We start from the raw sequence: 20,602 nt of genomic DNA on the forward strand, positions 1-20,602 counted from the left end.
AATATGTCAATCAATATTCTGGGGGCGGGGCTGGCCAGCAACCAACCAACCAACCAATCAACGTGGCCTATGTACCCAGCCGAATTGCTAAGCTAACAACATAGCTGTTATCTTCACTTGAATAGCAGTCTAAACGTCTTCACTATCATTAAAGATACGCTACTTCGTATTTGTTTTTGTTTACCAAAACGAAGCTTTTTTTAAACGACGCCATAGTTGAATACAACCAGCGTTACACGTTGAGGATCTTTTGTCCGAACCAGAACTCGCGTTGGTTTGTATTTGTAGCTTCTTTCAGAAACCCCGAAAAAAAGCTAACTCGGGAAAAGCCTACGAAATCTAACAAGTCGTAGACAATTTCTTTATTTCCTTCGGGAGCAGAATCTTCAAAATGAGAGGTTCTTACGGAGACCGAGATCGAGACCGTGGTCGTGACAGGGGGTGAGATTTGACAATAAACCCATGTTAGCCTGCAAGCTAATTGTAGCTCTTGTTTATATACATCCCATGTTTGAGACTAGCTCTACGAAAGCACTCATTTCGGTTTCATGGCCGAATATAATACTCATCAATAAAGTGGTTTTGTTATCATGTTACAGAAGCCCTCGTTTCGGGTCCAGCAGAAGCAGCTCATCATCGATCAAAAAATTCGGCAGTCCGGGTGAACGTTTACGGAAGAAAAGATGGGACCTGGATGAACTCCCCAAATTCGAGAAGAACTTTTACACCGAGCATCCGGAAATACAACGCACGAGTCAGGTATGTTTTCTTTTAATGCATTCTTTTAACTTACAACTTGAGGTTGTGAAATTAATCGAGACCGTTATCCCCCCCCCCCCACAGTATGACATCGAGGAGTACAGAACTAAGAAAGAAATAACCATTCGAGGTTCAGGCTGCCCAAAGCCTGTCACTGGATTCCATCAAGCAAAGTTTCCTCGTAAGCATCGGCCAACCTGAACCCTGATACACAAAACAAATGTGGTTGATTTCTTTTTCCTTTCAGAATATGTGATGGATGTCTTGATGCAGCAAAATTTCAAGGAGCCGACAGCAATTCAGTCTCAAGGATTCCCTCTAGCCCTCAGTGGGAGGGACATGGTTGGAATCGCACAGACTGGTTCTGGGAAGACTCTGTCGGTAAGTCTTTTACAATCAATTTCATCACGGTCATTAACGTTGATGCTGTTCGTCATAATCGAATCAATTCCCCTTTGTCCATCCACAGTATCTGCTGCCAGGTATTGTGCACATCAACCATCAGCCCTATCTGGAGCGTGGAGATGGACCCATTGTACGTAAAGAGAAGCAGAATATTCTTATTGCTGAGTATTCCAACCACAATGACACACATGACAATTATTCTAAGCATGTTTAAATACGGGTTGAGAAACACTGCGATTGTTTTTATCCTCTCCAGTGCTTGGTTCTGGCCCCCACAAGAGAACTGGCACAGCAGGTCCAGCAGGTGGCGCACGACTATGGAAAATCCTCCCGCATTAAAACCACTTGTGTGTACGGGGGTGCTCCCAAAGGACCGCAGATCCGAGATCTGGAGAGAGGTACACATTATTGACCCTTGAATATTGTTGTTCGGTATTGTCGTCAAATGCTCGGGTATGAATTTATAGACTTGGACATTTCTAAATTCACCACACTTTGCAGCTGTCGTCTTTTATTTCTGTCTTCTCTCCTCCCAGGAGTTGAAATCTGCATCGCCACTCCGGGTCGCCTGATTGACTTTCTTGAGGCGGGGAAGACCAACCTGCGACGTTGCACGTATTTAGTTCTGGATGAAGCTGATCGGATGCTGGATATGGGATTCGAACCTCAAATTCGCAAAATTGTCGACCAGATCAGGGTAACATTGTCCAGCCTGATGTTAGAAGTTGACATTTTTATGACCCGTAAGTGTATTTGCACACGTCTAGCCGGATCGACAGACGCTGATGTGGAGCGCCACCTGGCCAAAAGAGGTCCGTCAACTGGCCGAAGACTTCCTCAAAGACTACGTGCAGATAAATGTGGGCGCGCTTGAGCTCAGTGCGAACCACAACATCCTTCAAATAGTTGACGTGTGCATGGATAGTGAAAAAGACAACAAGTAAGAAACCGCTCACATTTACAGACCCGCTTGCGTGTTATTTCTAATCATATTTGTTCTTTTTCAGGTTAATACAGCTGATGGAAGAGATTATGGCTGAGAAAGAGAACAAGACGATCATCTTTGTGGAGACCAAGAAGCGATGTGATGACCTCACACGTAGGATGAGACGTGATGGGTGAGCCCGGGAAGATGTTTTAAGAGTCTGAGGAGCTATCGGTGACATGGCAAGAGTTGTCCACTGTTTCTTTTTCCTAGGTGGCCGGCGATGTGCATTCATGGTGACAAGAGCCAGCCAGAGAGAGACTGGGTGTTGACAGGTACACTAAACACTTTCTTTTATTTATTCACAATAACCCAAATTGATTTTTCTTTGTGTTTTTAGAGTTCCGCAGTGGCAAAGCTCCAATCCTCATCGCTACCGATGTGGCTTCCCGTGGTTTGGGTATGTCCTGAGTGTTAAAATGTCCCTTGCGCTGTCCACAACCATTTGATTTGTTTAGGTAAGAGTAAGGTGCTACTATACACAACGCTCATCTTTGACAAAGAAATGATGCGTTGCTTCTCAGATCAGTGTGCATCTATGAAGCAAATCATGTTTTTAGTGAAGCGAAGCCCTTTAAAGTTGAACGTGAGCTATACCAAATGTATGTAAGAGGTAAGGCTAGCCATGCAGATCAAGCGTGAACCTAATTCTATGTTCATTTGTTTTCTTTTCATTTTCTTTCCTTTGTTTGTTTCCAAGTCTCTCTTCTGCCAACTAGAAGTACACAGGCCCTCGGGAGCCTGCAGCCGGACCTAGGCATGACTAATCGAAAGCCGACTTGGGAGAGAGACGGCCCGATTAATCAGTCCGGCACAGCCGCCGCCGCCGCCGAGCCCACAAAGCACACGATGCTCTCTCCCGGCCTTGCCAGGACGACCGACCGCCTGGCTGACCGGGGAGGGGGCACGGCAGGAGGGGCGAGCATGGGGGGCTGCTGGGCTGTCAGGGTGGGCTCCCCTCAGCCACGCCATCGTCCAAGTGGCGCACCACACTGATTGGAGGAGCCGCGCGCGCGTCAACCAAGCGTGTCTGTATCAGAACAATCAGCTCTCAATTGGTGCCACTGACACTAAGAAACACTGTGGTGCGTCACGGGAAGAGCGACTCATCCACCGGGAGCTGAGGGTGGATCGGAGCCAGAGTCGCCCATGGACGGCTGTGCTGCAGGCTGCGCGCCCCCCAACGATTCAGCCTCTGACACCCCCCCAGGCCCCCCCGCCATCGCCGTCACCACCACCACCACCACCAAACACACCACCACTGGCTGTGGCGGCCGGCCTCTCCCTCTGCGGACGTCATGTCTGGTCCTGGCTGGCAGGAGTCCTGGCCTGGAGGAGTCACCTCTGTAATTGTTTGTTCCCCTAATTCTCCTTCCACACGTCAGTTCAACCGCTTAAGCATCTTCATCCACTCTTTCAACCTCTTTACTGTTATTTGCTTTCATTGATTGTTAGAGTCCAACTTCAGCCCCCACCCTTTGCCATTTTAGTGCCGATAGACTTCTAAAGCCATTCTGCGTTGTAGTTGTAGTTGCGGTGACCTACAGGGCCCCTTTATAACCTATTTACAAACTTTAAAAGGGGGTCAAGTGAAACAAAAAAGCTTTATTTGTTTGTCATTTTATATAGTTGTCGCAGTCTTGACTCATATTAATTGTATGCTGTACAAAAATAGCCGGTAAGTGGATAGAAATAAGTGTGGCTTTCTCCAAACTTTGCAATGTTCAACACAAGTATTATTTTGTTCTGACTACTATTTTTGTTTTCCCCTTCTGACCCCATTCAACCCTTTATTACTGCCCCAAAAGATGTGGAGGATGTCAAGTTTGTCATCAACTATGACTACCCCAATTCCTCGGAAGACTACATCCATCGGATCGGACGCACGGCCCGCAGCAACAACAAAGGCACGGCGTACACTTTCTTTACTCCGAGTAACCTCCGCCAGGCTCGTGATCTGATCCGGGTTCTTGAGGAGGCCAGACAGGCTATCAATCCCAAACTGCTGCAGCTGGTTGACACTGGACGTGGTGGCGGAGGAGGCGGAGGTGAGGGATGTTTTCTGTCGTAGAATATTTGATTTAGTTGTGAGTTCACTTTATATTTGACCATTTCTTTATGTGTTAATTCATATATTTGTTTATTTTTTCATCATATATTTTTTGTTCATTTATATACTTATTTATTTATCTATTTATTCATATATATTTATTATGTGTTCATTTCTTTATTTTTTTATTCCTTTGTTTATTTCTTTATTCATTTCTTTGTTCCTTTAATCTTTTATTCCTTCATTCATCTGCCGCTTATCTTCACAATGTATTTGCAGTCAAACACTGGCCAGAATGATGACAACCTAAAATCACCCTAACCGTAATAAGAGTCATATCCCTTCCTTCTCCGAGGTGGCCGTTCCCGTTTCCGAGTCAGTTCCTCTTCCGACAATCCCAACTTGATGTACCAAGACGAGTGTGACCGTCGAATGCGCTCGGTCGGGGGAGGCGGCAGCAGCGGCAGCAGCAGTGCCCGCGGGAGCAGCAGCTACAGCCGTGACGCACGTGATGACCGCGACGCCCGTGACAGTCGAGGCTCAAGCAGCCGGGACGGGGACTCATCTTCATCCTCGTCTTACAGAGATCGCAGCAGCAGGAATGGAGGGCGCAGCTATGTCTCCAGCAGCAGCAGCTCATACCAGAAAGATAGCATTAGCAACAGCAGTAGTAGTACTGGCCAGTATAGCTGTCCCGTGGTGGGCTCCTCAGCAGCGGGAGGCGAAATGGGGCCAGTCCCACCCCCCTTGTCAGTTCCCCAGCCTCTAATGGCCCAGCAGTTACTCCTGCCCCAACCTGTGATGGGCCTGATGGGGCACGCTCCCTTTGAGTTTGCTCAGCCTCCACCACCTGGCACATGATCATCGTCGGCCTGGCCACTTCACTTGCTGATTAATTAGGTACAAAAAGATAAATAGGTCTGCGCTGCAAAGGAAGCAAAAATATCTACCAATAGAACAGCGACGTCTGACTAGACAAGATTTATTAAATCAATGATTGGAGAGATTTAATCTTAGATTTAGTTTTTACAGTGTCACATACTAATTGATTTTTTTTTTTTTTTTTTTGTGAGTTTGTCGACAACCCGAACAGACTACTGAAAGCCTATTTGCCTGTTCAGCACAAATTTATCATTATCTGATGACGGCAAGGTTTCACGGCATTGTTTTTTAATTGTACCTAATGAATCAGAAAGTATATTTTGTATATACATGGACTAAGCATTATATACTGTTGTCATATGGCTGTATTTTAACTGTAGTAGTGAGTAGTTTTGACTGAAGCTTTTGAACACGTTTGTACCAAAATGTTTTTCTGTGAATACAAGGTAGCTGGGGATTTAGATTGTTCGAAACTTCATGCATTAAAGAAGCATATCTACTTACTTGTCTATTTCCTTCCAAATGAAATATCCAATGACCAAGATAGACTTCTGGCTGTCTGTGTCTATCCTAAGACAGGAGTTGTACAAAAGTGTTTGTATGTGAATTTGCAGAATAATGAAAATATGATTATTTCTCCTAACCAAAGGCGGTTTTAAAAAAAAAAATTATATATCCACTTTCACCCTATCCAAATAACAGCTATCTGGGTGTGCCACCACCGCCTAGCTTTGACTTGGCATTTGGTGTGTTTGCTTTCATCTAAATGAGCAAATAGGTTTCATTTGAAGGTTTGGAAATTTATTGGAGCGAGGCACGCTCTGCCCAACTCGCGTACACCTCTGCAAATACTTTTCTCGCTGTACGACTCATCAGGAAATTCTACTTTTATTTTAGCTGTAAATGTAATCGTGTCTTTGCATGTTTACAAAAACATTATTAACAGTGGTAGACCCTCCAACTCAAATCCCCCTCACTTTTTTGACAACCATTGCCAACAACCTTTTGTAAAATAACATTGCGGGCAATCTCCAAGTATGTATGACCCTCAAAAAAATTAAACAAAAACAAATTATGGGCTGTGGTACTCCCGGGCGTCATCTTTATCGAGGATTTTGGGGGGGGGGGGTCAACAAAATCAATTTCATACAACTTCCCATGAGTAAACTTGCAAACAAATGAAAAGTTAATTCACACTAAGGTCTTTTATAAATTGAACTTGAATATTTTGTAGACATTTTTTGTATGTGAATGTGGTAACTGATCAGACTTTCCAGTCTTGCTCAACAAGAACTTTGATACTGGGGCAAATGTGCAGAATGCAAAATGGTCAAAAAGTCAAGTGTGCTTGCATGTGCAATTTATTGACTTAACAACTTGTTGCCAGGTGGAATTTATGTAATGTTGTAATTGAGAGGCGGGCTGTCCCTGTCCATGCTGATAAAAGCTGTCGTGGAGCCCGGCAGGAGTCATTGCAATGAAGATGATGAAGAACGTGGCTCTGTTGGCAGCTCTGCTGGGTGAGAACATGGACAGGTGTTTCTCAAAATCTTCATCTGTCCCATTTCGTTCTAACCTGTATATATATTTGTGTGTAGCTCTGGTGTGTGTGTGTGAAGGAGTGACCTTTGGCCAGCTCTGTCAGGGGAATCCCAACAACAACCCGAGGTTATCAGATCCTTTGGGTGCAGGCCACTATGGGGCCCCACGGTAAGGTGGCTGGACACATGTCGGGCAGACGGGAGTTGACTTTTTGACTTGTTGATGTGTGTGCGCGTGTTCCAGGGGAAGCAGGACTCACCAAGGTTTGGACATCATTTGTGATGACGGCTCAGAGGTCTACGCTCCATTTGACCTCACTATCACTAGGGGACTCGTTGTCTACAATGATCCCACTAAGGCCGCCATCGACCGCGGCCTTGTAATAAGTGGCGAAGGTCAGTAAAAATGAAGCATTGTCAGAAAATTAACTAGCAACTACTTTGTCACTTCCAACTCCTGACAACACTTGCAGGTCTTTGCGTCAAGCTGTTTTATGTGGAGCCTGACAGGACTTCAGGAACCGTGAGCAAGGGGCAGCGTCTGGGCGTCATGATGCCCATGCAGAGCGTTTACCCGGGAATCACCTCGCATGTGCATGTGGAGCTGTGTAACAAACAAAACCCCACAGAGTACTTCTGAGGATGGGGGCATGACCATTTTGACCTTAAAGGCCACATTTTATTGACACAATCCAAATGGGGGCATTTTAACATGGGACATGGGATTATCCTATTAGGCATAAAAATTGCAAATAAGTTAAACCTGCCAGCAACGTTTTGTTGTTATTATTTAGATTAACACAATTTGTTATATGCAAATTATGTGTCAAGAATAAAGAGGTCAACAGAGGTGTGATATTGTCTTTTTTTTTTTTTTTGTGGGCGTGTTCGCTTCGCTTGAGTTCAATATGATATTTTCGTCAAACGCGCATGCGCATGAGGTGAAATTCCACAAAGCAGGAGGGGCAAATCCATTCGAGGAAACAATTAGTACTAATTGTAATTTCGCTTTCAAAATGGCGGGGGGGGGAAATGCACAGCTAAACGGAAATATGAAGATGAACACAGGACTCAACTCACTCCACGCTAACATCGATAAGGACTTTCCAAAAGGGACTGAATTTCGCAGGCGCAAGTTGGACACTTTGAAAAGTCAGGCAGAAAAACACACAAAAAAACGACAAACTCAAACGAATGGTATCAGACATCCAATAAAAAGAAATTGCTTCAAGTTGCAACAACGGAATACAAGCCAGATTTGAAGAGGATCGTTCAAGGCAAGGAATGCCAGAAGTTGCACTAAGTAAGTGGAAAAAACGCTATTGTAAATTATTTTGGTTTTGTTCGTGGACTTTGTTGAACTGAGAGTTTGTGTGTGTGAGACAGTGCACACAATGTTCATTGTTGAAAAGGACTGGCCTGTGGTCTTAGTATTGTAGGAGTCAATTTTATTATCATGTTGGTGCATGACCCATTTTAATTAAGAATTTGAAAATGGGTCTGATTGAACACTTGATCTTGGGGAAGAGGGTATGAAAAATGTGTCTATGTTCATTTTGAGAATTTTGTTGGATTGATGTGAAGCTTAAAGCTAATCAAAAACAGCTTGTTTGTCACACAATTTTGCACAACTTCTCGCTTTATATATATATATTATAAAACTCCACAGACTAGCCATTGCAAAGAATCCATAGTCGTAATTTGTCTGCGAAAAACAACTCATTAAGTTGTCAAAAGTCGTCTGGTGTGTTTGTTGTATACTGCCCCCTGGTGGCCAATTCGTATATTGTGTATCCGCAATCATGACGCACACTAGGTAATTTTGGAGACCCAACTCTTTGCATCCAATTTAAAGTAGATTTTATGTCCTTAAATGAGGGCACAAAATTGACACAACCAAGATCACAATGTTAACTATAATGCAATGATAAACTTGATAATTGAGCTTTTGTAAGCATGACAAGCCTGCAAAGTATGAATTCGAATGACAAGAACACAAACTTACTGCACCAGTGTTTAAATGAATCCCCACCTCCACCAAAACCTTTATTACTCCTTCATATCTTAGCACTGTTTATGCTTTTGCACAGGTCAAATGTACATTGGTATTTACAAAGCAGTCGCACTAAGGAGGAGGGAGCAGAACGTGAGGAAGGACTCAAGACTGCAGAGCTCAAATGAACAAGATGGACACCAAGCTCTAGGTTGCAATTTGTTTAGCAATCCATTTCATGCATTTTCAATTTTACTTTACTCATGTATTGGTGATATAGGAAGAGCCATGATCACAATTGAACAAAGATCCTATTTAAAAAAAAAAAAAAAAAAGTATATTAAAATATAATGATACACTGCAACTTGTTGAAATAAATGATGTATTACAGAACAAATGTGCTAAAAGTTAAACAGAACTGAGAAAGAGGCACATATGGCAGAAAATACACAATGTCACAGTACTTTTTTTTGTCATGACACAAACAAGGAAAAGTCCCCATTGATGAGACATAAGTGATGATTCAGCAGTTTTTGGTTTGACAAACTAAGAGGAGGTAACGCATATGTCCTTTCTGTCTTGGCACGCGTCATGACAGCAGAGCATGCACAAGTGAGGACCAAATCTACAAAGTCAAACGTTGTGCTCAAGGCCAACGACCTGAAGCACATATGCGCATGCAGTAGTGAATGTCGGTTCTTCATTTGTAGCAGTCTTTAAAAGATTTGGGGGAAGAGAGAGAAGAAGGGAAAAAAAAGCGGCGGTATTAACAAGTCAGTTAAAGCAAAGCACACACAGAGAGCATGAGCAGAAGTGAAAGGGGAGGGGAAGGGGGCCAAACAAAAATTTAGAATAGGTACGGAGTGTAGCTGAGTTTGGCGGACAAGTGTCTGTCAGGTTGGACTTTGCCGGCCGCTATAGGTTCCCCCAAGTGTCTGAAGCAGGCCAGTTTTCAAGACTGCCACTCTCGTTGTGCACCTGGTCGCCCAAGGTGAAGCTCAATCTGTACTGCAGTTGAACTTTCTCCTAAAGCGCACAAACGGGAAGATGATGTTAAACACAGGACTTGGACTGATTTTGTAAGGCCTGCAGAATTTGTGTTTTGTTGCTATACAAACATGAAGCCTACCAAAAAGTTTTTTTTTACATTCTTTTCCATTATTTAGCAATCAGCATTTAAAAAAAATGTCCAATTCCTGAGGAAAAGTCGTTTGCTCTGCTTTCTGTAAAAGCATGCTAAGTTTTCTTTTTAAGACCTATTCATACCTCTTAAGAGTTTGAAGGAGTTAAAACTTGGGTGTACCTTGTTTGGGTTTGCCAGTAGCATGATCTGTGTGACAGCAGCAGTAGGAAGGATGGGATTGAACGGTGGCAAATCGCTTCCAGATGGTGGCTGCAACTTTACTCCCATTGACTGCAGAAGTAGAACAACAATGTGACATCACATTGAAAATAATGGGGAAAAGGAAAAATAAAACATCCTCTCTGACCTTCTGAGCAGAGATGTTTATGTTTATGTTGGTGACAGGCACGGGAGCGGAGGACAGCATGGAGATGATGGCCACCTGCACGTCGGGGCGAGATGGTGCCGAATCACGGGCAAAGTGGCAAAGGACCCGCAGGCTGTGTCCATCGAAGACAGTCACAGGCAGCAGACTACCTGGTAGGCGAATCCATCCATGATTATATCAGCAATTGAATTGTTGTTGGGGAAAAAAAAGAAAGTCTACTTACTAGGTTTAATGGATTCTAGAGGCACAAAGACATCAGCCAGGGAAAGCTCAGCAGATGCAGTCTCTGGGCATGCGGGGGACATGTCAAATGTGGTGGGCTCAGAGGGGAGGGGCAGCGCGGGGCGGTCTGAGCTGAAGAGCGGGATGCGGTTGGGGGGAATAGTAGACCCCGACTTGCTCTGTAGATCTCTCAGAGTTGGTTTGACCTGCTGTTTGTCCCTACATGCAGACACAGACTGGTTAACGTCACATTCACTGGTGTCAATACGGAATTATTCTTTTTAATGAAGAAAACCTCAAAGCTCAGTATTGCAGCACTGTACCAAAAGATCTGGCAAAAAGGACAATTATGTATTTACCCCAAATGTATTTCTTTTACCATTTGAACTGTAGGCCTTCGGGAGGAAGAGATTGCTGCAGCAGCGTCTTTCCTAATAAATCGAGTTCATCCAGGACTGAGCCTTTGGGAGCAGAGGCGGGAGAGACTGGGTGCGAGTGGGAGGAAGGTTCCGGACTCAGGAGAAGACTAGGTGCTGCTGGGGTGTCTGCATCGATACTGTCAGATGACTTGAAGGAGAAAATGACATCAATACAAGAAAGAAAAAAAAAAAAATTCAAATTATTATTTCAGTTTTGTGCCACGCACCTGGAAGGAGTCCCAAGCTGTGGAGTCCTCGGGCTGGGAGGGAGGGTTCGAGGTGTGTGTTCCTTCACTTAAACCTGTGTGGGACAATACCAACATGACAAAATGTTTGACTACTTTATAGCCAGATTCAAAAAATATGAATAATTAGGGTTACCAAGCGACATGAGCTCATCATCAAGTAGGGAGATGCCGGTTTCCTGCGAGGTTGCATTGAGGCTGTCTGTTGGAGTAGGGAGTTCTGGGAAGGATGGGGGAGACTGGGGCGATGTGTCCAAGCCAGACAGATCCAGCAGTGCTGTCCCCACTATGAGGTAGAAAGAAAAAAAAAATCTGAATGTGTTCATGACCAATCACCTAGCACTGCTTCACCAACCTGTCTGCTTTTGTGCGTTTAATGCATTGTTGCTGTTCACAATCTCCCCTTTCACCTGCTGCTTGTACAAATTGATGACATGGGTCAGGCTGTCGTTGGCCTGCAAGATCTCCGCTGCGGAAAGCCCAGAAAAGATGCCCTTTAATGTCATCGCTGTGCTGATAAGGAGCACAAAAGATCCCGACTGCAATTGAGAAACGGCTTTGTGGCTTATGTTGTTAGGTCCACAATAGGCTTTGGTCTAGAGGACGCCGCAATCGGCACGCAGCGTTGCTTTGGATCAATTACTGCTAATTGCTAGTACTGCTTTCTAGGCTCTGATCTGAAAGCGCATTTATGGCTGCGTTTGTGCAAATAATGTATCTTACCAGACAATGGTGGCAAAGCAACGCCGTGCCTTCGGACATGCAGACAATGTCAATCAATAACCATCTGATAGAGTTGAGATTCAAGTCCTATTAATAAATTACTGATCTACTTAAGATGTCTTTTTTTTTTTTTTTTTTTTTCAAGTTAATGTGCAATCATTGAGCTTATTTTAGGATTCTAGTGGAAGAAAGAATGTCCAAGGCAGGCGAAACAACTTCGAGTCTAATAGCTGAAGACGCAACATGTGGAACCTTGGAAAAGGTTGCGCAAGACGACAATCAGCACAACATTTTGAGACGGGTTACACAAAACAAAATGTGGTTTACTGGTTTTGATAATGGTAGTGCTCACCTAAAGCTTCATCATTATCCTCCGTATCGCTTGCCAATCTGAATAGTGTGGGTCGCATTTTTTCGCAGCGCTGGTAAAGGTCCTGTAACAATAATGCAAACGTGATCAAAATGTTTTTTCATCTTCACATTCAAAATGATAAGCGACGCTCTTTTGCCCTCACCTGTATGAGCTCAGCGTTACTCTGATTTGTAGTGTTGGCATCGTAGTCCTGCAGAAGCTGAGTCAGCAAAGTGATGCTCTCCTTGACCTCCTGGATGGCACCCACCCGCTTGGTCACCTTCTCTGTTCGTCTCTGATCCTACGATAAGTTCAAAATGACTGAATGTATCTTTGTGTGCACAGGTTGATTGTAATTAAAAGACAGAATGGATTTCCATTGCTGCTTTGGTCTTGGGGTTACCTCTTGGACCATTTCCTTGATGAGCTTATTGGCGGCCTTCAAGTCTTCGGGATGCGAGCTGTTCAGCAGGCGAGACAACATCTGTCAAAGTACGAGGACCGTTAAAAGGAAGCAAGTGGGTGAGAAGTCTTGACGTCTATTTCTTACTTTAGACTTTTCTTCATCTTCAAATACAGCATTTTTTGGTCTGGGTGGTGGATGATTGGGTAGTTTATCGGGAGGCAGTTGTGGATCTTGTTTGATAATACCTTTTTAAATGAAGAAAAAAAAAAATCTGAATTATTTTTTCCCCAATGCTGTTGAATTCGTATTTAATTGTAGCTAGCCTCTTTGTTAAAAAAAAAAAACATTACTGATAAGACAATTATTCAACTTGCTGCACTGTTCAACTAGGTAGGACAAAGATCATATGAATTAATGGCAAATGGCTTTCCATGCACTTCCAACCTTGTTTCTTTAGCATCTGATAGGCGTCTATGATTTTGGACTCATCGGGCAAGCCTAACGTCCAGCTGTAGATCAACTCCAAGACCTTCTTCTTCACTGGCTCCGGTGAGCGCGAACCCAGGTACTGTGTGAGGACAATAACATATCTCATGTCACATGGACTGCAAGGGGGAAAAAAAACAATGCAGGAATGTGAGAATATCCTACCTTTGGCGAAACCACTTTGATGAGCTCATTGAGAAAGCGGAACTTGCCTACTTCACTGTGAAAGCGTTTCCCACAGTTTTTCATACACGACTCCAGAACCTGGTGAAGAAGAAGGTTTGATGTATTGCATTTGAATAAGCGCTAATAGAGATGTCCATCATTCACACAGTTGGTGGTCTTTTGAGGCAAGCACCTCGAGAGATGGAATGAAATCGTAAAGAAAAGCCTGACCGACTGATCTAATCCCTCAATGGTGCAGATTCACTGATAAAACGCTAATTTAATCAGTGCTTTCATTTACATGCATTGCCAAAAAAAACAAAAAAAAACAGATTTGGGCTACAATGCAGTGTAGCCTTAGATGATAAGCAGAGTCAGTTGGAAAAACAAGCCTATCAAGTTGCCACATCAGTAATGGGCAGCTAGATAAACCGGATCCACTCTATGGGAAAGACTAGGATGCCGTAATAAAAGCGTAACACCCAAAACTCTTGTCACCCTCTTGCAGAAAGTTCCAAAAGAGGCCAAAGTAAACAAAAAGCATCAATACCATTTAAGCCAATTGTGACCTAAACGGTTTGTTTACCACAAGTGCCTGCATGGCCTCCCACTCCTGTGGAGATTGGATCTTGTGGGCCAACAACCTGGTAGCCAGCTGAGGCCTGCAACACAACACAAATTTCACTCATTCCGGGTTTATAATGGATCTTTTCAGACTAACTAAAAAAGTGGAATTGGTAAAAATGATCTAATTTGCGTATATCTGTCTCTTACCCCTCCAAATCATTATTGAGCTGTTCACAGAAGGCATTGATGCTGCTCCAGTCAGTCTCCCTATTCAGTGGATTGGTTGCTCTGTCTGAAATATTCAACAGTCAGGAAACAGAATATGTGGATGAAAAGCTTCATTTTCCACATTATTACTGTCAAGTTGCAGAGCAAAAGATGCCAACTCGGTAAAATAGTTGCGACGCCGTGCACCAAGTCATCATGAGATAGTTAGGGAATGCTTTGCAAGACGTGGACAATCGGATCATTTGTGATGAGATCATCTGGTGTGCTGCTTAAAAAAAATCAATGACATTTAATTGGTATTAAAGTTATTTACTGTAAATAATGTATCTTTGTTCGCCAACTGTTCCAGAGTCGTTTAGAGGTGCTCTATGAAGCAGCTCGCAGTCATCTCCTACAGGACACATCTTGGGTCCTTGCATGCACTTTCTTACGAGGCTCCTCAAGATGATCTTTTATACAATATCTGCTCTGCGCGTTAATTCAAAATTCCAAAAATCTCAAATCCAGCACCCCTCAATCAACCTCCGCACAATTAAATGTTCTTCCACCGCATAGCAAGAAGTGTATAAATAACGTGCAATTTCTATGTGCCGATTTTGTTTAGTGGTGTGTCGTGAGATTTCTTTTCCTAATGCAAAATATCGGCGTAGCTAAACAAAGACTGCAAAGCATTGATTTCGGTATTTGCTTCTAAAAGCAAACTGCCAACCTCAAGATACATTGGACGTCAATGTTAGCTAGCTTGGACGGTGTGGTCTCGACGATATTTCGGTCAAATCCAGAACTTTCTTCCGGGTAAACAGCAATAATACTCAAGGGAAGACGCAATACTGAAAACGAGAGTCCCTGACGTGCACTACTAAAAAAAAATTAAAAAAAATCAATCCTTGAAGCTGACAGTACGTTAGTTTGTGCTGTGTTGACAGCTGCCAGGTACAGGTAGCTGTCGAGCTAGGTTAGCTTCCTATGTGGCACGGAACCGCCTTCCGCCTGCGCTAGCCACTTAAACAACATTGACACCTCACACTTAGCACGCCGATATTCTATTATGTATGTTCGGTAACCATCTGACAATAAAGCGCGCCGATTTAAGAACAAAAACTCACTGATGCGAGACTCCAAACTCTCCGAATCGGGAGGAGCAGCCATCACAGCAAGCTTTAAGTCGTCTGGTCTGCCTTGTGACGAGCTACGTAAAGGCACGTACAATGCGCGGATAGGCGGAGCTAACATGAAACAACAATAAAGCATTCGTTTTATTTTTGACAGATTAAGATGTTTTGGGGGTTTACGCGAGTTTAATATTTAGGATACAATGTGTTAATCATAATTGGAGTGGCCATAACTCCATGTTGAACATGCGCTGTCAAAATGACGTCACTGTACCAGAAATTTGACAGTTGTGATTATAAAAAAAATCTGATTTAATTACATTATTTTCAGTCAGATATTTTGTGGCTGCGTGTGTCAAGCTTTTATTTTACGGTTTGACTTTTTCCATTAATTCAAAGATATTTATTTAGTCTTTCATCACAACGAGCTGTACTGATTCCGAAATATTACATTAAATTTGAACTGTACATATCTTCAACTACGTCCAAGCATGAATCAGTTAAAAATATACATAAATATTTTAAGTAGTCTGGAGATGAGCAGGGAAGAGGAGGAGCTATACATGTTCGAAATAAAGACTTAAAAGAAAACAAACGCGAAAAAGTTGTGCAAAGTGGATTTAGGAAAATCTCGCGACAGCGTTTGGCTCCCCCTATTGGCAGCTACTGATTACCTTATGTCGCGCACAGCAAGATGGATGGACATGCAGCGAGGGGATTTTTTTAAAATAACATTTGAGGACCTCTGCGATCAAATAGACCTGCGATTGCGTCACAATTCAACGATTTATTTTGCTTTGGGATGCGAAGTGACTTCTATGACTGAATCCTCGCCGACTAAGTCGCAAAAGATCGACTTTTGTCAACTTCCGTGCGATTTTTTTTCTTCATGCGGAAAATGAGTATTAACGTGACTTCACCTAACCTTGTTTTTAATGATGCAATGTTGACATTTGACACGGCGTGCTAAATGTAGCCTTCGAACTCGCTCGCCTTTCGCCTCCACGTTGCTGTGTTGATGTATGTCACGCTGACCCAACCCTCGTGATGAAGTCCAGTGCCACCCATGACACGATGGCACCGAGGAAAGCCTTGCTCAAATGGTGTGTTCAAACCTGCACCACCTACCCACAAGTGGAAATCAGCAATTTATCCACCTCGTTCCGAGATGGACTTGCGTTTTGTGCAATCATCCACAAACACCGCCCGGATCTCATGTAAGTAGTTTTGTTTTCTTTATTTGTGCAGGACTGAAGTTGGCAGCATGGTGTGCACAAAAAAACTACATTTGTTGTAGCATGCTGTTTAATCTACATCTGACAGTGGGCCTAATCTCTTCAGAACAACTTAATCTCACTCGTAGCCATCTTCCTTTTAAAGTAAAGTGGATTACTCAGGTTTGTTGGAGTTAAAATAAAGTCAGCTCATTTGTTATGTTATTTTAACAGGCATGTTTTTTGTGCTGACATTTCCTACTCTAAATAATGTTATTGTCTTGTTTCATTCATCCAGAGATTTCAGCTTCCTCTCCAGAGCTAATATTTACGAAAACAACCAACTGGTGAGTCATTTGCACACAATAGAAACATGTGTCCCTTTGAACAAACGTGTAATCTTGCACAGCAGTGATTTACAACCAGTTGCACATTATTATGCAAAAACATGTAATTTGGTTTGGTGTCTTTCCATGCACTGTTTTCAGGCCTTTGAGGTTGCAGAGACAAAACTCGGCATCCCCGCTTTCCTGGTCCCCAAAGATTTGCTTGCCACCGAGGTGCCTGACTATTTGAGCGTCATCACTTACCTTTCCCAATTTTACCACTACTTCAGCGGGCTATCTCACGGTAAGTATAGAAGCATCTCTGACACTTTTTATTTTGATTTGAAGTCGTCATCAGATTTCAAATCAACAATTGTGACCTTCATTTGCAATTTCATCTTCACTCATTCCATTTACATGCAGTCGGGTTGTGCTCAACGAGTTTTTCCTCCTGTGATCTTTATTCATCATTTCCATTTTCTATCTTGACTTTGCAGCAGGTCCTTCCAGTTTGAAGTCATCATCACACATCACTTCATCAAACAAGGTGATAAAAGAGTAAATCTTCCAACATATGAAAGAAAGAGCCAATTTTGTATTTCCAATTTCTTTTTCCACCAGCATTCGGGTTCTCCGCCCTCCAGCGAAGACGATCGTTATTCTAACAAAAGTCTCCACAATGCATGTCGCTTTTGTATGAAACCCGTTCATCTTATTCAGAGACGAGTGATCCGAGGCGAGATCTGGCATCGCAGTTGTTTCAGGTACTCCTACTGAAATATTACTAACATTTCTGAAAATGTGTCACATGACCAACTTTTATTTCTTTCAGATGCAAAGTGTGCCATGGCACCCTTGCAGCAGGCTTTTATGTTCCAGAAAAGAAGACTGGTTGTTTCATCTGCTCTGATCACATAACAGATAACAACTTTGAGGTACAGGAAGAGTGCCTGTCTCTTGGCGGATTGACGCTCATCAACGTTCCTCAGTATTCTGAGGCAACAAGGTCACATGACAGACTGCTTTATAAACCACCGCAGATCGAGCAAACAGTACAATATGAGTCATCGGAAACGCAGAGTAGCATGTCAAGAGAAACGTCTCCTCAACCTGCTCCGGAATACGTCGACGAGGGAAGCGATGGTAACGATGGATCGCTATCGCTTTTGGCAAGAACGGAAGAGACAAAAACTGACGAGCCCTCGGAATTCTCGTCACTGCAAGTGACCGGAGAAAGTAAACAGCTGGCTTCCAAAGAGGAGTCGGTTTCTCTCCTTGCAGCCGGGACTCAACTTTCCCAAACAGCAAGCAGCACCTCAGGTAAAGAAATATATTTGACTACATTTTTTTTTTTTTTTTAGGGCTGATAAATGTGAACACAATTTCCACTTATTGAAATTAATGCAACAAAAAAAAAAACACCTGAAACAAACTCAGCAAATGTAATGTTCGTTGAATTCTTGCTTCAATAATGATGCAATTCCCAGAAAACGTTGAGGAGACGACCAATAGTGCTGAGCGGAAGGACGAGAAAAAAATTGAAGCGACGCCAAAGTCGTCCTCGCCTTATGCACAAGTACCTGCAGAGAGTAAACAGGTGGCACCTCAACAGATCGCTCAAAGTCACTCTTCTCCTTTTTCATCACAAATGTAAGTCAGCTGACATTTCTTTCTTTGTACTTAAATAAATCTCAAACACTCATCACTTTCTTAATTGTACTTAGGATGGGTTCGAAAAATCCAGTGAAAACCAACCATCCATGGTTGGGCATCATCCATCCCGGACCTTGGACACAACTACCTCCTGTTCAGTCCCCGGGACCCCCCACGCATGCCAAACGTGGTCCAAACGGACAGGTGTACTGGTACAGACCGAGAGTGCCTCCTCCCAATCCTTTCGGTGAGGACCTGGATGAGGAAGATGTCGTCAAAACGGAGTTACAGCCTAAAGACACTCATGGTGGACACACCGCTCAACTTGGTTGCTTAGATTTAACGAGCGCTAATCTCACACAGAAAAAAAATCCTAGTCCTGTTTTGACAAGAAGTCTTTCTGTGCCAGCTGTTAAGTCTACTAAGTTGCCTTTTGGGGTGACGGAGGACAATAAATCAAATAAGGTATGGAAAGAAATCTTTTTCTTAAAGATGTGGGTTAATATTTAAGTCATTTGTATACAATAGTTGTAAGTGGATGTACAATATATATATTTTTTATGTAGGTTTTCGAAGAGAAGGACCATTGTGATGCAAAAGCAGAAATACCCAAATCCAAAACATGCCAGGCCCTCACATCTGGACGAGCCGCTGCCCCCGGACACGGCTTCCCGCTTGTTAAAAGGAAGGTATGATGCTGATTGATAACTAATTTGGATTACATGTCAATTGAGTGGTTTATTTTTACAAGAATGCTGGCTATTATTTGTCATTTGGCAGGTGCAGGCAGACCAGTACGCTTCTGCTGCAGATCTGCAGGTGGAAAAAAGCCAAGTGACAAAACAGCTGGAGGCATTGGAGGAAAAAGGCGTAGAATTGGAGAGAAATATCAGAGAGTGCCAGAATGGTTCATCAAGCATTTTATTTCCAACCAAAAATGAACATAAAACATGAACAAAACACTTATTATATTTCTATTTCATTTTAGATGAAGAGGAAGAAGGTCTCGTGACTGAATGGCTTTCTCTTACCCACGAAAGGCAAATTCTGATGCGACGAGATACTGAGCTGGTTTATTTGTAAGTAGCTAAAGTATTGTAGGAATGCAAGTGTTTGCACTGCTGTGTGTATTTCAAATAAAGAAATCCAGATAATCACATTGAACTGATTGTGTGGCAGGACGAAGCAGCAAAGTTTGGAAGAAAGGCAAGCAGATGTTGAGTATGAGCTTAGACGTCTCCTCAATAAACCGGGTGAGTTTGTGCAACCATTTGTTGAGATTCAATTCGGATGTGTACGTTACACGCAATGGTTCTTTTATACTGGATGTTCAGAGAGCGTGTGGAGTCGAGAAGATCGAAGTCAAGAGCAAAGCCTGATGGCCGAGCTGCTTGGCATCATCGAGCAGAGGAACCAGATCGTCAGCATTTTAGATCAAGATAGGAAGAGGTGCATTGAGAATAAATTATTCCAGAATTGATTTTTATGTCGTAGTAATGCAGCTTCGTTTTCCAATTAGGGAGCGAGAAGAAGATGTACTTTCGGAAGGAAATAAGAACCAAGGTGAGAATATAGTTTGAAATGATCTCGATTTATTCAAATGTTTGCATAGTGTGTTGGAAATGATGACTTGTGTGGATTTTTGTTTTTCTTGGGTCTCGTCAGGGCTCCAGAAAGAAGATTTGAAAGAGCTGAGGAAGTCAAAAGGAAAATTCAAGCCCTCAAAGGTTTTTAAGATGAACCGGAAAAGCGAGCGCAGCAAAAACTCTGTGGACAAAAATAGCTGAAGTTCTGTCCAGACTGTAGAAGAATAAAACTGAGGACAACCTCAGACACCAAATTGAAGTTATGCTTGTACACATTAACGCTCTATTGTACTGTACTGTACCCTTGTCATTTACCCTTGATGTAAGAAATTATGCCATTAGGCTAACGATATGTATATACTGTATATGTATTTATTTTTTTGAAATGCAGTCACAGTACGCATGTTTTACTACAGATACAGATGGAGGCTTGCACCTCAATACATTTGAATATTTAATTTAAAAAATATATATATTTCAGTTCAAAGAAGGAAATTCTGAACAACTACAATGATGTATGTTACAATTTGGATAATAGTATATGGTTAACAAAAGACAAAAAATTGTTTTTAGTGTCGAAATTAGAGCTTATATTCTGAAAAGTGTGTTTCTGTATACTTTGTGTCAATGTGTAGATTGAATCCACTTCTGACATTAATAAATTTTCCACGATGTTCAGAATTTCTTAAATATGTTTTTGTGTAAGAAAATGATTTAATATGTACGTTAAAATTCTCAAGTTTCATATACGATATTAATTTGCAAAAAAAAC

General features: G+C 42.6%; 4 protein-coding genes across 9 annotated transcripts; 3 read left to right on the top strand and 1 right to left on the bottom strand.

Annotated features, from left to right (window-relative positions):
• Nucleotides 1–55: 55 nt before the first annotated feature.
• Nucleotides 56–5,722, top strand: LOC119126351 (probable ATP-dependent RNA helicase DDX17). Of its 3 annotated transcripts, XM_037257558.1 has the most exons (14): nt 58–273; nt 374–441; nt 600–759; nt 844–940; nt 1,007–1,140; nt 1,229–1,294; nt 1,421–1,562; nt 1,701–1,861; nt 1,932–2,104; nt 2,172–2,282; nt 2,363–2,424; nt 2,490–2,549; nt 3,958–4,197; nt 4,555–5,722. In XM_037257558.1, the coding sequence occupies exons 2-14, from the start codon at nt 392–394 to the stop codon at nt 5,058–5,060; spliced, it is 1,962 nt and encodes a 653-aa protein (XP_037113453.1). In that variant the 5' UTR covers nt 58–273; nt 374–391; the 3' UTR covers nt 5,061–5,722. The 3 variants fall into 3 exon arrangements, with proteins under 3 accessions (XP_037113454.1, XP_037113453.1, XP_037113452.1); XM_037257557.1 differs by having other exon boundaries at nt 58–441; XM_037257559.1 differs by lacking the exons at nt 3,958–4,197; nt 4,555–5,722 and adding an exon at nt 2,850–3,298 and having other exon boundaries at nt 56–441.
• A 738-nt stretch (nt 5,723–6,460) lies between these two features.
• On the top strand, nt 6,461–7,475 carry LOC119126354 (leukocyte cell-derived chemotaxin-2-like). Of its 2 annotated transcripts, none has more exons than XM_037257564.1 (5): nt 6,461–6,601; nt 6,680–6,791; nt 6,867–7,018; nt 7,096–7,307; nt 7,346–7,475. In XM_037257564.1, the coding sequence occupies exons 1-4, from the start codon at nt 6,559–6,561 to the stop codon at nt 7,260–7,262; spliced, it is 474 nt and encodes a 157-aa protein (XP_037113459.1). In that variant the 5' UTR covers nt 6,461–6,558; the 3' UTR covers nt 7,263–7,307; nt 7,346–7,475. The 2 variants fall into 2 exon arrangements, with proteins under 2 accessions (XP_037113459.1, XP_037113458.1); XM_037257563.1 differs by having other exon boundaries at nt 7,096–7,302.
• A 1,162-nt stretch (nt 7,476–8,637) lies between these two features.
• On the bottom strand, nt 8,638–15,167 carry gga1 (golgi-associated, gamma adaptin ear containing, ARF binding protein 1). 2 transcript variants are annotated; one of them, XM_037256657.1, is made up of 17 exons: nt 15,046–15,167; nt 13,919–14,003; nt 13,731–13,806; nt 13,145–13,243; nt 12,938–13,061; nt 12,638–12,738; nt 12,491–12,571; nt 12,251–12,388; nt 12,088–12,169; nt 11,368–11,481; nt 11,149–11,289; nt 10,995–11,068; nt 10,728–10,915; nt 10,350–10,567; nt 10,106–10,275; nt 9,919–10,029; nt 8,638–9,641 (listed from the first exon to the last, which is right to left on the bottom strand). In XM_037256657.1, exons 1-17 carry the CDS (start codon nt 15,086–15,088, stop codon nt 9,531–9,533), a joined length of 1,956 nt encoding a protein of 651 aa, XP_037112552.1. In that variant the 5' UTR covers nt 15,089–15,167; the 3' UTR covers nt 8,638–9,530. The 2 variants fall into 2 exon arrangements, with proteins under 2 accessions (XP_037112552.1, XP_037112551.1); XM_037256656.1 differs by having other exon boundaries at nt 11,149–11,298; nt 15,046–15,166.
• A 532-nt stretch (nt 15,168–15,699) lies between these two features.
• LOC119126045 (MICAL-like protein 1) lies at nt 15,700–20,511 on the top strand. 2 transcript variants are annotated; one of them, XM_037257056.1, is made up of 16 exons: nt 15,700–16,268; nt 16,564–16,612; nt 16,754–16,895; nt 17,089–17,138; nt 17,213–17,355; nt 17,424–17,526; nt 17,632–17,911; nt 18,079–18,241; nt 18,316–18,709; nt 18,811–18,933; nt 19,025–19,151; nt 19,233–19,323; nt 19,424–19,497; nt 19,579–19,693; nt 19,764–19,807; nt 19,910–20,511. In XM_037257056.1, exons 1-16 carry the CDS (start codon nt 16,099–16,101, stop codon nt 20,029–20,031), a joined length of 2,190 nt encoding a protein of 729 aa, XP_037112951.1. In that variant the 5' UTR covers nt 15,700–16,098; the 3' UTR covers nt 20,032–20,511. The 2 variants fall into 2 exon arrangements, with proteins under 2 accessions (XP_037112951.1, XP_037112950.1); XM_037257055.1 differs by having other exon boundaries at nt 17,424–17,911.
• The last annotated feature ends 91 nt before the right edge of the window (nt 20,512–20,602 follow it).

The sequence above is a fragment of the Syngnathus acus genome, chromosome 8, assembly GCF_901709675.1.
Source record: "Syngnathus acus chromosome 8, fSynAcu1.2, whole genome shotgun sequence".
NCBI lineage: Eukaryota > Metazoa > Chordata > Actinopteri > Syngnathiformes > Syngnathidae > Syngnathus > Syngnathus acus.